General features: G+C 49.4%; 3 protein-coding genes across 15 annotated transcripts in view; all 3 read left to right on the top strand.

The window, feature by feature from the left end:
• Positions 1-2,528, top strand: part of PXN (paxillin) — a 56,942-nt gene extending 54,414 nt beyond the window's left edge. For all 10 annotated transcript variants that reach the window (XM_035257817.3, XM_035257816.3, XM_054238971.2 and 7 more), the window contains one exon: positions 388-2,528. In XM_035257817.3, coding sequence (XP_035113708.1) covers positions 388-654 — 267 coding nt within the window. In that variant the 3' untranslated portion in view covers positions 655-2,528. The remainder of the gene's footprint in view (positions 1-387) is intronic.
• A 3,508-nt stretch (positions 2,529-6,036) lies between these two features.
• Positions 6,037-10,527, top strand: RPLP0 (ribosomal protein lateral stalk subunit P0). 2 transcript variants are annotated; one of them, XM_002753073.6, is made up of 8 exons: positions 6,037-6,065; positions 6,318-6,419; positions 7,770-7,945; positions 8,054-8,141; positions 8,247-8,393; positions 8,500-8,685; positions 9,773-9,913; positions 10,293-10,527. In XM_002753073.6, exons 2-8 carry the CDS (start codon positions 6,366-6,368, stop codon positions 10,455-10,457), a joined length of 957 nt encoding a protein of 318 aa, XP_002753119.1. In that variant the 5' UTR covers positions 6,037-6,065; positions 6,318-6,365; the 3' UTR covers positions 10,458-10,527. The 2 variants fall into 2 exon arrangements, with proteins under 2 accessions (XP_002753119.1, XP_078193548.1); XM_078337422.1 differs by having other exon boundaries at positions 6,037-6,069.
• A 2,059-nt stretch (positions 10,528-12,586) lies between these two features.
• The window catches only part of GCN1 (GCN1 activator of EIF2AK4), a 66,966-nt gene continuing 62,928 nt past the window's right edge, over positions 12,587-16,624 (top strand). For all 3 annotated transcript variants that reach the window (XM_035257809.3, XM_035257808.3, XM_078337421.1), the window contains exon 1: positions 12,587-12,622. In XM_035257809.3, coding sequence (XP_035113700.2) covers positions 12,605-12,622 — 18 coding nt within the window. In that variant the 5' untranslated portion in view covers positions 12,587-12,604. The remainder of the gene's footprint in view (positions 12,623-16,624) is intronic.

The raw sequence follows: 16,624 nt of genomic DNA, 5'->3' as shown, positions 1-16,624 counted from the left end.
GGCTGAGATGGGCAGATCACCTGAGGTCAGCTGGAAGTTCAAGACCAGCCTGGCCAATATGGAGAAACTCCATCTCTACTAAAGAAACAAAAAATTATCCAAGCGTGGTGGCACGCACCTGTAATCCCAGCTACTCAGGAGGCTGAGGCAGAAGAATCGCTTGAACCTAGGAGGCGGGGGTTGCAGTGAGCCAAGACCGTGCCATTGCACTCCAGTCTGGGTGACAGAGCAAGACTCAGTCTCAAAATATAAATAAGTAAATAAAACAAAAAATAAAAATCAGTGTTATTTTAGGACAGCGTGGCACATATGAAATGCCTAGCAAGTAGGATGCACTAGGAGTGTGCCGACCATGCCCATCTCTGAGCCCCTCTCTCCGCCTGGCAGGAATGCTTCACGCCATTTGTCAATGGCAGCTTCTTCGAGCACGACGGGCAGCCCTACTGTGAGGTGCACTATCACGAGCGGCGCGGCTCGCTGTGCTCTGGCTGCCAGAAGCCCATCACCGGCCGCTGCATCACCGCCATGGCCAAGAAGTTCCACCCCGAGCACTTTGTCTGTGCCTTCTGCCTCAAGCAGCTCAACAAGGGCACCTTTAAGGAGCAGAACGACAAGCCTTACTGTCAGAACTGCTTCCTCAAGCTCTTCTGCTAGGCGCCCTGTCCCTGTCTCTGCCCCCCAATCCCCAGCCAGCATCCCCAACTGCTACTGTGACCCAGAGACCTCGCCCTGGGGTGACGGGGTAAACCCGACTGAAACTGGAACCCTCCTGTCCATGGCTGGTGCAGGATGGACAGAGGGCTGTGAGGGGTCTCCCTGCTTGTCTCCACCCTCGCTGGAACCTCTGGGCCCCTCCTTCCTCCTGCAACTCTCCCCAGGCTGTTCACTCTCCATCCTCCCCAGGGGTGGAGGCTGGGGGCCCCACCCCAGCCCACGTACGTTTCCATGAACTGGCCTGGCCAGCACCCCACACTGGAGCCATCTCTTCCTCATATTTCAGCAGTGCAGCCAGGGGCGGTGGACGGGGAAGGGCAGGCAGGGTCTGTTGGGGTCTCTTTTTATCCTTATTTCTCCCTTGACCTGTCTTTGTTCTGTGAGTACTGGGGGACACACGGCTCCCTCCAGACAATGCCAGCATAAATCCATCCATCCAAAGGCAGAGAACCTAAGGGGCCATGGAAGGTTCTCTGTGCTCCTCCTACCCTTCCAGTGCCCTAGGCCTGGGCGACTGCCCCTGCCTTTACCCGCCCTCCCCTTTTATACCCGCTCTGGTTCTACTGAGAAAAGCCTCTCCAGCAATAATGTTTTATAGTCACTTCCTCATCTCCGGGACGGCGTGCCTGGACACTGTACTGACTTTGATAGATTTCTACACTGAGGTTTGGATTCCTGTCGCCTGAGTTGCTTTTACTTCTGTATATGAAATGATTTTGAAGAGATTTTAAAGTCGATCCCTTTTGTATTCTCCTCCTTGTCCACCGCCACTGGGCCTGTCGCTGACGGTGGCCCTGGTGTGGAGTTGGCTTTGTACGGAGGGCTGGGGTGGGAAAGCAATTTGTATTTTATGTTTTTTTGGCACAAGCAGGTGAACTGGGAGCAGCTCTGACTCCCGCTCTTTCACCTCACAGCTCACCAGGACTGTTTTATAAACTGCTGTATTTGGAAGCCCCTTACTTCCCAGGCCAGCAAGCTCTTCACTGAAACTGGTTGAAGAGTGTCTCGCCCTTTCGGGGCTGGAATTCTGAACCTCATCTGTTCTGTCTCTGCAGGAGAAGGAGAAAGTCTGTTTTTGGGGGCTGCTTCCTGTCTAAGCCCTCAGGAGCCTCTGCTCCCCCGTGAACCTCTGAACCCTCTCAGCCTCTACCGCTTCTCTGGGGCTCTCTCTTCTGCCTTCTCAGGAAAGCGGGTGTCTGATTTTGACCGACAGGACTCTGACGTCTCCTTGGTCTTGTTGATTTCCTCTGGGCATATCCCTTCCCCAGATGTGCTCTCCCGGGAGCCTGGGTCTGTCTCCACCCCGTTCACTTGTGGGATCGGCACTCAGGGGGTCTGGAAAGAAGGTCATAAGGGAATGTGATAGGATTTGGGGCAGACGGACAAACTCCTCTGGGGAAACCCCCGGAGCTCCTGACTGAGGATGAAAGAGGAGCCTGGCCTTGGGCTCCTGATCAAGAGAAAAGGGCCCCACCGGGGTCTCACGGGGAGAGTCCAGACCACTCCACTGGCCTCCTGGCAGAAGCCAAGTGTGCTGGGGTCTCAGAAGAGGGTCCCTCCTTTGTGGCTGTGGGGAGGGCAGCCTGGCCCCCCTGGAGGTTTCCACTTCTACCCACAGGCCTTACCGCTCTGTTTACAGTGACCTGCCCTAGACCTTCCCCAAGAGGGACTGGGGTTTCTGGGGTCCACTCCCTGAGTCAAAGGTTATTTGAAAATTTGATTTTCATTTTATTTTTTTCTCTGTAAACATCTAACCTGGCTTTTCCCATTTCAATTCCTGTGATTTATGCCAATAAAGTTTGCCATGATTTTCACCTGCGTTAGTGCCATTTCTTGGTGGTCTGAGATACCCTCATGGTCCCAGCAGAGACCAAACCCACCCCGGATGCAGCAGAGTCACCAGATTGAGGGTAAATTGTGGATGTTTCCTTTAAGGTCAAAATCCTGGGGCTGGGGTCTGTGGTCCTTGCCTGTGGTCACAGGTCCTCCTGTGCTTTGCTCTTGCCTGTTGGTGAGGACAGGCTGGGGAGCAGCGGGACTGACCCTCATGGGCAGGGCCTTCCAGGGGTGTGATCACCTGGGTTTACAGAGGGCAGCCTCACTCACGGGCCTGTGGGTGGCCTTCCACTCATTTAGAGACAGGGAAAGAGACTCCAAGACAAGAACCTACATGCTCAAGGCAATCAGTGAGGGCAGAGCCATTATGTGAACCCCAGGCTTGCCTCTGCCTGTGTTCCTGTGCTGAACTGCTGTGCCTGAGCCCACACAACTCGGGTGTACACCCAAGGGGCTACACCCCTGCCTGCTGAAGTCAGCTACTTGAGTTGAGGATGGGTCTCTACTGCCTCCTCATGGTCATAACCGTATTTGCATGCTTCCTCTTCGCTCTGGTCAGATCCAGAGCTCCAGTCCTAGGCCCTAGGGCAATGATGTCCAATCTTTTTTTTTTTTTTTTTTAGATACAGTCTCACTCTTCCCAGGTTGGAGTATCTTGGCTCACTGCAACCTCTGCCTCCTGGGTTCAAGCGATACTCCTGTCTCCTGCCTCAGCCTAAGTAGCTGGGATTACAGGCACCTGCCACCATGCCTGGCTAATTTTTGTATTTTTAGTAGAGCCAGGGTTTCACCACGTTGGCCAGGCTGGTCTCAAACTCCTGACCTCAAGTGATCTGCCTCAACCTCCCAAAGTGCTGGGATTTTAGGCGTGAGTCACCACTCCTGGCTTTTTTTTTTTTTTTTGAGACGGAGTCTCGCTCTGTCCCCCAAGCTAGAATGTAGTGGCATGCCCTTGGCTCACTGTAGCCTCTGCCTCCCAGGTTCAAGCAATTCTCATGCCTCAGCCTCTCAAGTAGCTGAGATGACTGGTGCCCACCACCATACCCAGCTAATTTTTTTGTTTTTAGTAGAGACGGCTCTTCACCATGTTAGCCAGGCTGGTCTTTAACTCCTGGCCTCAAGTGATCTGCTCACTTTGACCTCCCAAAGTGCTAGGATTATAGGCATGAGCCACTGTGCCCGCTGGGTGTCCGATCTTTTGGCTTCCTGGGGCCACATTGGAAAAAGAACTGTCTTGGGACACACATAAAATACACTAACACTAATGATAGCTGGTGAGCTAAAAAAAAAACCCACACAAATCTCATAATGTTTAAGGAAAATTTACAAATTTGCTTTAGGCCACATTCAAAACTGTCCTGGGCCGCGTGCAACCCACAGGCCACGGATTGGACAAGCTTGCCCTAGAGCTTTGTTTCACCTTGAGCTGCGACTTCACAGCTTCCCTGTTGTTTCGAATGGTTCTCCAAAAGCCGCACGTTGAATTCTAGTCTAAACCCTTGCCATGCTATAGTGAGCTCAGAAGTGAAAATTACCTGCAACCCTCACCCGAAGAGAATGACAGGACCAGGTTCTGTGGCTCACACCTATAATCCCAGCATTTTGGGAAGCCAAGGTGGAAGGACCACTGGAGCCCAGGAGTTCAAGAGAGTAACTTGGTTTATTCTTCTAGCCCATGTTGGATTTATCTTATTTCTAGACGTGGATGTGCTATATTTCATTGCAATTTGCTTTTCACTTTGTTTTGTGGATATTTTCCCATGTCAACAAATATAGATCTGCACCATTTTCTAATGGCTTCATGGTATTCCGTTATATTGATGTACTACAATTAGAGATGATATTTATATCATCAGAGCTAAGAGGTCCTTGGAAATGTACCTTTTGCATATGTATATACTTGGAAAAGTGCGTTCAAAGGGAGGCAGACTCAGGGTTTGGAAGGGACTGTATAGCACACTGAGTCCCAGGGGCTTCGAACTTCCTCCTAGACTTCAGTTCTGAAGCCATCACTTACTGGCTGAGAGACCTGGGCAAATTATTTAACCTTCCTGTGAGTATTCTCATCGATAAAATGGGAGTGCTAACACAGGACTGCATCTCCTCAGAGGACTGCTGTGAAGATGAGCTTCCGTAATATGCACAGAGTACTTAGGATGATGCTAACCGTGCAGTAACACATGGCCATCAGAAAGAGATCTCAGGGGTGGGCAAGGTGGCTCATGCCTGTGATCCCAGCAATTTAGGAGGCCAGGGTGGGAGGATCACTTGAGTTCAGCAGTTTGACACCAACCTGGGCAATATGGCGAAATCCCATCTATACAAAAAATTAGCCAGGCGTGGTGGTGTGCACCTGTAGTCCCAGCTACTTGGGAGGTCAAGGCTGCAATGAGCTGAGATTGCTCCACTGCATTCTGCCTGGGCAACAGAGAGAAACTCCTAAAAAAAAAAAAAAAAAAAAAAAAGATCTGATGGAGATGAATTACTCTGTGGATGTTTGTTGGCTAGTTTTCTAGGAAGAGGAAATGGCCAATGCAAAAGCCCTCCAGTGAAGCCTGCTTTGGAAAAGCAGCAGAGCATCATCTGGCTGGAAAGCAAATAAGTCAGAGGGAAAACATCTGAGATAATTATAGAGGGCATGACGGGCAGATAGGTAGGGCCTTGTAGGTAGTTTAGATTTTAGGTTTTACTCTGTAGGAAACGGAAAGTTTTGAGAAGATAAGGAGATGAGCTGACTTAAGGGTTTTTTTAATTTTGTTTTGTTTTGTTTTGAGACGGAGTCTCTCTCTGTCGCCCAGGCTGGAGTGCAATGGCACGAGCTTGGCTCACTGCCAACTTCTGTATCCCGGGTTCAAGCGATTCTCCTGCCTCAGCCTCCCCAGTAGCTGGGATTACAGGCATGCGCCACCACAGCCGGCTAATTTTTGTATTTTTAGGACAGTCTGGGTCTCGCCATGTTGGCCAGGCTGGTCCTGAACTCCTGACCGTGTCAGGTGATCCACTGGCCTTGGCCTCCCAAAGTGCTGAGAGTACAGGCAGGAGCCACCGCGGCCGGCCAGGTTTTAAAAGTATCCCTCTGTTTTGGTAGGAGGAAAAACAAACTAGAGAAACCAAGAGACCATTCTGCTCTAAGCATTGCAATTATGTCTCAGCCCCATGTCACGCTGTTTAGTTTGCTGAGCTGGCCAGGTGGCAGAGCGAACTCCCAATTAGCTTACTCTAGCGCCTACAAGAAGGCAGCTCCAGCCCAGCAGGTGGCAGCAGCTCAGAGCAAGCGCCTCCAACGCCAGGCAGCTCCTTCCTTCACGATCCTACTTAAAGGCGGCTTCCGTTAACTGAAGTGGCAGCAATATTATCCAATGGCTGCTTGTATTCGTTCGGCTTTGTCGAACGAGCGATGTCGCCAGCCAATAAGTGGGGGCGTTTATCCGCGGTTTCTGATTGGCTACTTTGTTCGCATATAAAATGAACGCTCTAGCCTGCGGCCCTTCTCTCGCCAGGCGTCCTCGTGGAAGGTTTGTGCGTCAAGCCGATCGGCGCCAGGGGCCAGAGGCGGGAAGCTTGGAGGGATCTTTGGGGGCCTTTTGGGAACATGGAGTCCTCTCCTGCTCCCCCTGGGGCCTCGGTGATGGCTCGCACTCCCCGAGGTGGCAGCGGCTGCCCCAGGCCGGGCCGCCGGGCGCTTGCGCGTGTCCTGCTCCATATAGGTCTGGGACCGGGGGATGGGTGCCGGGGTGACCAGGCCTGAGCTCCCTATCTCTCCTCAGTGACAGCGTCTTTAAACCCTGCGTGGCAATCCCTGACGCACCGCCGTGATGCCCAGGGAAGACAGGGCGACCTGGAAGTCCAACTACTTCTTGAAGATCATCGTAAGTGTGGGCTGGGTCGCCGCTGCCCTTCATGTTTCCCCAGCTCAGATAGGGACAGTCGGCTGCTAAGTGCTGAGGGTCTCCTCAGTTCCGGCTCCTGAATCAGGCCATTTTCAGGAAAATCCTGTTTAATTAACAATTCCCTGAGATAGGTCGCCTCTGTTGCAGATAAACAGGCTCAGGCAGGTGGCTAAGATGACAGCATTCATATCCAAGTCTGTTTGGCTTCCAAAAGAGTGCACATTATGCTTGCTTTTTTATTTTTTTGAGACAGAATCTCTGTCGCAAGGCTGGAGTGCAGTGGCGCGATCTCGGCTCACTGCAACCTTCGCCTCCCTGGTTCAAGCGATTATCTTGCCTCAGCCTCCCGAGTAGCTGGGACTACAGGTGCCCGCCACCACGCCCTCCTAATTTTTGTATTTTTAGTACAGAAGGGATTTCGCCATGTTGGCCAGGATGGTCTCGATCTCTTGACCTCGTCATGTGCCCGCCTAAGCCTCCCAAAGTGTTTGGATTACAGGTGTGAGCACTTTTACTCCATCTTTGAGAAGGTCTGAGGTCAGGAATGACTCATTGTAAGGAAGCAAGTTGTTGCATATTTAGGACCTGTCATTCAGGAAACTGAAGTGTCCAGTGACTCTTCTTTTGGATGGCCTTTTGGGTGGGTCCCCCTTGCCCAGAAACACTGACCATACTGCACTTAAGCAATTAGGCAGCATTGTAAAGCATAGCTTGTATTACATTCTCCAATACTTCGAAGGTTTTCAGACACAAAACCCAAAAGAACTGTACAAAAATCCAATTATCCACACCCAGATTTTTTTTTACAAGTAATATGTTGCATATTTGCTTGTGTTGTGTTTTGAAAGCTGTGAATCTACCCGTCCTCTCGACCAGCTTATTTGGAATAGTCCTTTTTTATCCTTTTTTTTTTTTTTTTTAAAGACGGGGTTTCACCATGTTGGTCAGGCCGGTCTTGAACTCTGGACCTCAGGTGATCTGCCCACCTTGGCCTCCAAAGTGCTTTTTTATCCTCTTATAACCATTTTCGTGAATCAAACATGCCTCATAATTGGGAATAGTTAAAAACTAAGAAATTAAAGGAGAAACTCCTTGATTGAATGTAGAAACCTAATTTTCACCGTTTCTACCCAGCAATCGTCATCCAGTTTGGCAGTGTTACAACGTAGCTCCTAGTGGGAAGAATGGCCCCAATCTCCCTTTTGCTTCAAAAGCCTATCAGAAAGGGAGTGAGATGGAAACAAATTGTGGCGTTTTTCAGTTTCTCCTGGCATTTTTCCCCCCTCTTTCTTCCTGTTAAACTTGGCTTTTCTCTGGCTTTTTTTGTAGCAACTATTGGATGATTATCCGAAATGCTTCATCGTGGGAGCAGACAATGTGGGCTCCAAGCAGATGCAGCAGATCCGCATGTCCCTCCGCGGGAAGGCCGTGGTGCTGATGGGCAAGAACACCATGATGCGCAAGGCCATCCGAGGGCACCTGGAAAACAACCCAGCTCTGGAGAAGTCAGTCAGTTCCCGGGGCAGCTTCGTCCTCCCTCCTCCGTGCGAGTCTCCCTCTTTCTGGAAAATGGTGCTGAAAGGTGATTGTTTTCCGTAAACTTCTCTTTGCAGACTCCTGCCTCATATCCGGGGGAATGTGGGCTTTGTGTTCACCAAGGAGGACCTCACTGAGATCAGGGACATGCTGCTGGCCAATAAGGTAAGGGGACAACTGGACTGGCTAAAGAGGCTTTTATCTTTGCTCCTTAAAGCAAAACGGACGATTCTCAGTGGAGACACTTTTCTCACTGTTGTCTTTGTTCAGGTCCCAGCTGCTGCCCGTGCTGGTGCCATCGCCCCATGTGAAGTCACTGTGCCAGCCCAGAACACCGGTCTGGGGCCAGAGAAGACCTCCTTTTTCCAGGCTTTAGGTATCACCACCAAAATCTCCAGGGGCACCATTGAAATCCTGGTGAGTGGACCTGGTTTGCCTGTGCTAGCCAGCCAAATGGGGGGCTTTTTAGTGGCCATGGGTCTGCTGGATGTTCAGGTGTTAACTGCCCCCATTTCTTGTTCAGAGTGATGTGCAGCTGATCAAGACTGGAGACAAAGTGGGAGCCAGTGAAGCCACGCTGCTGAACATGCTCAACATCTCTCCCTTCTCCTTTGGGCTGGTCATCCAGCAGGTGTTCGACAATGGCAGCATCTACAACCCCGAAGTGCTTGACATCACAGAGGAAACTCTGCACTCCCGCTTCCTGGAGGTATATGCTCTCAGCCTGGCCCCCTCTTACACTGATGGTTAAGAGCATGACAAGTGCTGGGCACGGTGGCTCAAGCCTATAATCCCAGCACTTTGGGAGGCCGAGGAGGGTGGATCACGAGGTGAAGAGATCGAGACCATCCTGGTCAACAAGGTGAAACCCCATCTCTACTAAAAATACGAAAATTAGCTGGGAATGGTGATGCGCGCCTGTAGTCCCAGCTATTCGGGAGGCTGAGGCAGGAGAATTGCTTGAACCCAGAAGGCGGAGGTTGCGGTGAGCCGAGATCGTGCCATTGCACTCCAGTCTGGGTAACAACAGTGAAACTCCATCTCAAAAAAAAAAAAGCATGACAAGTGTCACACTGAGTCCTGTGTAACCGAGGATTGTTTTCTCATCTGCCTACCTGCCTCATCTGTAAAACGTCAAAACAACGTAAGATTGCTAAAGGATTTATTAGTGGACGTAAAGTCTTAGAACGGTGGTGGGCATGTAGGAGGGGCTGTTCTAGGGTCTGCATTGAGACTCAAATTTTGCCGTCAAAATGACCTTTAAGAGACTGAGGTTGCGGTGAGCCCATGTGGTGCCTCTGCTCTCCAGCCTGGGTGACAGTGAAACTGTCTCAAAAAAAAAAAAAAATGCCTTATAAATGATGAATAATAGTGACAGAAAATGTCTTTTCTTGGGCAAATGAAAAATTGAAATTAAGTAGGTAGCTTCATTCACTTGTTGAAAGTTTGACTAGTGAATGAAACTCACATCTGGAAATAGTTCAACATTTTTCATTCTGGAACTCAATGGCTCTGTTAGTCGCTTACGCTTTTCACAAAATAGTAATGGCTTTGGAAGTAAATGTCATTGATAAACGCATACAGAACACCACCTGGGTTTGGATAACAGCAAAATTGATTTTGATGGGTCTGAGTTGCTCTGCCAGGAGCATTTGGTATGAGATGAAATGGCCTCTTTTGAGACTGAGCTGCTAACCTGGCAGTTCTTGTCTGCCAAGGGTTCTCTTTATTCAGCTTTACTTGGACTTTCTGTCCTGTAGGGAGCCTCACCTGAAATGAAATGTTGTCTTCCACAGGGCGTCCGCAATGTTGCCAGTGTCTGTCTGCAGATTGGCTACCCAACTGTTGCATCAGTACCCCATTCTATCATCAATGGGTACAAACGAGTCCTGGCCTTGTCTGTGGAGACTGATTACACCTTCCCACTTGCTGAAAAGGTAAAAAGATCCCACCAGGACCATAGGTGGCCTCACTGACAAATTAGCAGGGTGATAAATGGTGGCCTTCTGACTTAGCGCTTTTACAGTTGTATTTTATATAGCAGATTCATTTTGTGAGAGGATATTTGAGAGGTTGGGGGGCAGGGAAGGAGTTTCTCACTTCAGAAATGGAGACCCAAAGAAGGGGTTAATGGGCAAGAGCTGGGCCTTAGGAACCCCCTCACTAGGACATACCCAAGTTGTCCTGCTTGGGCCACTTCTGACAGGAAGGGCTTCACACTGAAAAGGATATTGTTGGTCCTTAAACTCTACCACGGCAGGAGGGAGGCGGGTAGTAGAGGAGTGCGGATGACCATTTTGACCACTTCTCCTTCAGGTCAAGGCCTTCTTGGCTGATCCATCTGCCTTTGCGGCGGCTGCCCCTGTGGCTGCTGCCACCACGGCTGCTCCTGCTGCTGCTGCTGCAGCCCCAGCTAAGGTTGAAGCCAAGGAAGAGTCGGAGGAGTCGGACGAGGATATGGGATTTGGTCTCTTTGACTAATCACCAGAAAGCAAACAACTTAGCCAGCTTTATTTGCAAACCAAGGAAATAAAGTCTTCTTTAAAAAGTCTCTGGAGTCTTCAGTTTGTAAGTTTTTTTAATAGGGTCTGGCTGATGCCCAGGCTGGAGTGCAGTGGTATAATCATAACTCACTAAAAGGGTCCTCCCATCTCAGTCTTCCAAGTAGCTGGGGACTACAGGCACACACCACCACACCCAGCTAATATTTAACTTTGTGTAGGGATGTTGCAGAAACTGGTATCAGATTCCTGGCCTCAAGGAATCCTGTGTTAGCCTCCCAGAGTGCTGGGATTTTTTCTGAGTCTCTGCTCTGTCACCAAGGTGCATTGGTTTGATTTTGGCTCACTGCAACCCATGCCACCCGGGTTCAAGCGATTCTCCTGCCTCAGCCTCCTGCGTAGCTGGGACTATGCCCAGCTAATTTTTTTCTTTTTTTTTGAGACAGGGTTTCCCTCTTGTTACCCAGGCTGGGGTGCAATGGCGCGATCTCGGCTCATGGCAACCTCCGCCTCCTGGGTTCAGGCAATTCTCCTGTGTTAGCCTCCCGAGTAGCTGGTACTACAGGCGTGCGCCACCATGCCCAACTAATTTTTGTATTTTTTGTAGAGACGGGATTTCACCATGTTGACCAGGATGGTCTTGATTTCTTGACCTCGTGATCCACCTGCCTCGGCCTCCCAAAGTGCTGGGATTATAGGTGTGAGCCACCGCTCCTGGCCGAGATCTTTTTTCTTTTTAAACGGGGTTTCACCATGTTGGTCAGGCAGTCTTGAACTCCCATCCTCAAGTGATCCGCCCGCCTTGGTCTCCAAAGTGCTTGGATTACAGGTGTGAGCCACTACATCCAGCTGGGAGGCTGAGGAGGGTGGAGCACTTAAGGTCAGGAGTTCAAGATCAGCCTGGCCAACATGGTGAAACCCCATGTCTACTAAAAATACAAAATTTAGCCAGGTGTCGTGGTGGGTGCCTGTAATCCCAGCTTGGGAGGCTGCGGCATGAGAATCTATTGAATTTAGGAGATGGAGGTTGCAATGAGCCAAGATCACACCACTGCACTCCATCCGCTATATTTTTGAAACAGTTTCAAAGCTGGGGTGCGATGACTTGATCTCATGATGGCTCACTGCAACCTCCACCTACTGGGTTCAACTGATTCTCCTGCCTTAGCATCTTAAGTAGCTGGAATTAGATGCCTACCACCACACCCGGCTAATTTTTTTGGTATTTTTAGTAGAGACGGGGTTTTGTCATGTTGGCCAGCCTGGAAATCCTGACATTAGGTTGATCCACCTCAGCCTCCCAAAGTGCTGGGATTACAGGCAAAAGCCACCACGGTTGGCCCCAATATTTAAAGAGACAGCAACATCTGCTGAGAATAGGTGTTTTGTGGTGATTCCTGTATTTAACAAAGATCTGTCTCCCGGGACATGATGTATTAATTCTAACTAGGTCTGTGTCAAACGGTAGAAAGCCACTGCTAACAAGGCCGGCAACTTGGCTGTGGAGACCCTGTTCTCTATATTGCAGCCACATCTGCACGTAGCCTCCCGCCTTGTGGCCTTCAAAACTCCCAGCCTGGAGCATCCAGCATTTCCCCAGGGCAGGGGCCTCCTTCCCTTCCTGAACCTTCCCTGAGCTCCGTATCTACCCATGTTTGCTAACCATGTACCAGTCATCCACCAACTGAATTACAAACTGAGGACAAAAGACTAGTTCGCTGACTCTTTTAACTAGTTTTTAGTTTCTGCTATCTAGGAAGCAACACTTAATTGTTTTTCTAAAGAACGTAGTCATCATTCAGGAAAAGCCCACGTGGGGGCTGACCCTGAGGGCTGGAAGTGGGTCAGGGCCTGCAAGGCGGACTCACCACTTTACAAGCTCTAGTCTCTCCCGAGGCGCCCGGGGATGAAGAGCGGGGCCTGGGGAGGAGGCGTTGTGGCTCCGGGGAAGGGAGGGTCAACTTCAAGCCCGCGATCCGGTTGCCCCGGCTGCAGCGGCCGCCGTCCCGCCCGGGGGCGCCAAGCCCGGGGCCCTGCCCCAGCGAGCTCGCGGTCTCGCCCTGCCGCGTGGGCCCCGCGGTGACCCGGAAGCGCTCCGGAAACGGTTCCGGAGTCAGCGCCGGCAGGATGGCGGCGGACACGCAGGTGAGGCGGGTGGCTGCGGGGCCAACGCGGCGAGCGACTTGGTGCGGACGGTGTCTGTCGAGCGGGGCCTCCCTCGTTCCTCGGCTTAGGGGCGCTGGGGGTGGTGGCTATGGAGGGCGTAGTCCGGGGGCAGTCTCAGGTCGGCCTCTCACGGCTGCGGGCTTGGCCCGGCCCGAGCGGCGCAGGCAGACCGCGGGCTCGAGGAGTCGGGAGCTCCCGCCTTGACTTCGGCAGCTGGAGCTCGGCGGGGCCTTCGCCTGATCCCAGAGTTGCAGAAGTTCACTTCCCTGAGTCTTCACTTCTTTTTTCCAAAGCCCTCCAGCCCTGAGCCCTGGGCCAACGCCAAGTCGTCCTTAAACTTTGTATTCAGCAAATGATCATTGAGCTCCTACTATTAGCAGGGACTTTCAGTGTAGTCTTTGGATTCATACAGATCTGGGCTTGAGTTTCTGCTTGTCGATTTCTGTGACATGCCAAATAAGTGACTTAACCCCGCCACGTCTGCCTCTTCATTTATAAAATGAGGTTAAAATAATACATGTCTTAAAAGGTTGTTGTGAAGGTTCAGTGAGATAAAATAGGGCTTGATATATGTTGATGCTTATCAGATCCATGGTTAGTGAAAAGAACTGTGCTGTCCATGTAGTCTTTTCACCCTTCAGTGTTATTACCTGTGGGTACCTTGTAGTTCAGGAAGGACTTGGGAAAACCTTTTTCTCTACCCAAGCGTCGGTTGTGGTTATGTTTTAAGGTGAAAAGACACTGTTATGGGGTCGGGGGAAGGAAACAGGTGTCTAAAAGACTGCTGGGCTCATTTGGGGTCTCCAGGGGAATAGGATTGATTTTTATGTGTAGGCCCAGAAAGTGACCACTTAACTTGCGCATTCAAAGAGACGTTTATTGATACTCTCCTTTGTAAGTGGCTGATAATTTGTTCAAGTTATGTTGTATTGAATCCTAGAAAGAAAAGCTTAGTATGAGGGGGTTAGGGAAATGCATGCTGAATGTTTAACATTGATACTCACTTGAGGAAAGAATCCTCTCTAGAGCTGCACTGTCCAGTATGACAGCCACATGGCTAGTTAAAATTAAATGAAATTTAAAAATTCAGTTTTTGGCTGGGTGCAATGGTTTATAATCCCAGCACTTTGGGAGGCCAAGGTGGGCAGATTGCTTGAGGTCAGAAATTTGAACCAGCCTGACCAACATGGCAAAACCCTCTCTCTACTAAAAATACAAAAATTAGCCAGGCGTGGTGGCGCATGTCTGTTAATTCTAGCTACTCAGGAAACTGAGGCATGAGAATCACTTGAACCCAGGAGGCAGAGGTTGCAGTGAGCCGAGATTGCGACACTGCACTCCAGCCTGGGAGACAGGAGTGAGACTCTGTCTCAAAAAAAAAAAAAAAAAATCAGTTATTCACTTGTCCTAGCCACATATCAGTGCACAGTTAGACACATATAGCCAGTGCCTACTGTATTGGGTGGTGCAGGAGAATATTTCTGTATTTTATAATTTTTGTATTTTTAGTAGAGATGGGGTTTCTCCATGTTGATCAGGCTGGTCTTGAACTCCTGACCTCAGGTGATCCTCCCGCCTCGGCCTCCCAAAGTGCTGGGATCACAGGCGTGAGCCACCACGCCCAGCCTAAGATTAGTTTTTAAATGCTTTATTAGTTTTAGTGAAGAGATAGCAAAAACAGACACATGTATACGATCTGTCCTCCATCTAGAATTCCCACATAGTTACCTTTCCACAGGGTAATGTGTAGAAGGACACATTACGTTCCTGGCCATAGCTTCTCTCACAAAGATGAAAGAGCTTTTCAGGTTTAAGACCCTTCTTTTTCTTAATCAGAAAATGAATGTTACCCACTTAAGACCTTGTCAGAACAAAACTTAGAAAGAGAACACTAAGATCTTTCAGAGAAGTCATTTATTGGTGATTTCAGAATGCAGACAGCTTTAAAGTTCACAGATGTCTCTCTAGAGTAGTACTGTCCAATAGAGCTTTCTGTCATGATGGAAATATTTTCCTGCACCACCCAGTACAGTAGCCACTAGCTTCATGTGACTAACTGTGCGCTGAAATGTGGCTAATGAAAGTGAACAACTGATTTTTTTTTTTTTTGAGATGGAGTCTCTGTCACCAGACTGGAGTGCAGTGGCGTGATCTTGGCTCACTGCAACCTCCACCTCCCAGGTTCAAGAGATTCTCCTGCCTCAGCCTCCCAAGTAGCTGGAATTACAGGCATATTCCACCATGCCTGGCTAATTTTTGTATTTTTGCTAAAGGCATGGTTTCACCAGGTTGAGTAGGCTGGTCTCGAGCTTCTGACCTCAAGCAATCTGCCTGCCTCAGCTTTCCAAAGTGTCGGGATTACAGATGTGAGCCACTGTGCCTGGCCTTGTCTTTAGTATTCTAAAGGAAAGTGATTTCAACCTAGAATTCTGTATTTGGTCAGAATATTTTCATACTTGCAAGGAGTTTACAGAGTTGAGGATGTGTTCAGCCAAACACAAGAAAGTTCATGTTCAGGGTAATAAACTGCCCTGGCTGTAGAGGATCACATGCCTAATTGGAGCAGGTCAGAAAACTCTGGGAGAGATTTCCTTAGGAAGGTGGAATTTGATGAAATACCTGATCTGCCTAAATGTGCTGAGATTTAGACAAATGGCAAAAAGTTTGGGGTTTAATTATTTATAAGAACAGATAAAGGCCAGGCGCGGTGGCTCAAGCCTGTAATCCTAGCACTTTGGGAAGCCGAGGCGGGTGGATCACGAGGTTAAGAGATCGAGACCATCCTGGTCACCATGGTGAAATCCCGTCTCTACTAAAAATACAAAAAATTATCTGGGCATGGTGGCGCGTGCCTGTAATCCCAGCTACTCAGGAGGCTGAGGCAGGAGAATTGCCTGAACCCAGGAGGCGGAGGTTGCGGTAAGCCGAGATCGCGCCATTGCACTCCAGTCTGGGTAACAGGAGCGAAACTCCATCTCAAAAAAAAAAAAAACCAGATAAAACAAGTCAAACTGAAGTGAGGTGGAAAAGGGTAATCATTAACACCAGGGGCATAAAAATGCTGGGAAGAAAAAGAAACAGTTTATTAAAAGGATGTTGAATACCACTTACATATGGTGTAAGCACTGATTACTGACCTAGCCTATATTATGAAACTGGGGACTTCCACTGGGGAAATGGGGAGGGTGTGGGGTAGGGTAAGAGCAGGAAAGGGAGCTGTGGTAGAAAGGTAGGAAAACTGAAAAATCAAGAAACATGCAAGTTGCCTCCATATTTAGAGATACTATATGGAGGTAACTACTCAAATATCCACCAAATCAACCTAAGGGTTGCCCATGGAGAGTGAGGGCAAGGGACTGGTTTTTATGGCAGGCTTCTCAGAAATGTTTGGTTTTGACTCTGCATGCATCTATGGCTATAAAAACAAAAGACATTTTAAAGTTAAAATGATACATCATTTCTCTAGAAATCAGAGTTTTGGACGTCAGTTTCTTTTATTCATTGCCAATAGAATTATGGTAGGGCTTTAAGCAGAAAAACTCTGTATTATTTTATTTCTGTGTGTACTCTTGACTCTTATGCTACTAATAAGGCCGGCCAGCCAGGCATGGTGACTCACACCTATAATCCCAGCACATTGGGATGCTGAGGTGGGCAAAGTCACCCGAGGTTGGGGGTTTGAGACCAGTCTGACCTGGTGGAACCCCATCTCTACTAAAAATACAAAAAATTAGCTGGGCATGGTGGTGCATGCCTGTAATCCCAAGTACCTAGAAGGCTGAGGCAGGAAAATTACTTGAACCTGGGAGGTGGAGGTTGCAGTGAGCTGGGGCCCTGCCATTGCACTTCAGTCTGGGCAACAAGAGTGAAACTCTGTCTCAAAAAAAAGAAAAAGGCCTGCCTGTGAAATACCCTCAAAAGAAAAAGATGGGCCAGGTGCAGTGGCTCACGCCTGTAATCCCAGCATTTTGGGAGGCCGAG

Source organism: Callithrix jacchus, chromosome 9 (genome assembly GCF_049354715.1).
Source record: "Callithrix jacchus isolate 240 chromosome 9, calJac240_pri, whole genome shotgun sequence".
NCBI lineage: Eukaryota > Metazoa > Chordata > Mammalia > Primates > Cebidae > Callithrix > Callithrix jacchus.
Note: the sequence above shows the minus strand (reverse complement) of the source record. Positions and strands in the feature narration are given on the sequence as shown.

What these genes read in the sequence shown, in the direction of transcription:
- RPLP0 (XM_002753073.6), top strand. Translation starts at nt 6,366, where the DNA reads ATGCCCAGGGAAGACAGGGCGACCTGGAAGTCCAACTACTTCTTGAAG. An exon ending in AACAACCCAGCTCTGGAGAA is followed by an intron (nt 7,946 to 8,053) that starts GTCAGTCAGTTC and finishes TTCTCTTTGCAG; the next exon opens with ACTCCTGCCTCATATCCGGG. An exon ending in TGCACTCCCGCTTCCTGGAG is followed by an intron (nt 8,686 to 9,772) that starts GTATATGCTCTC and finishes TGTCTTCCACAG; the next exon opens with GGCGTCCGCAATGTTGCCAG.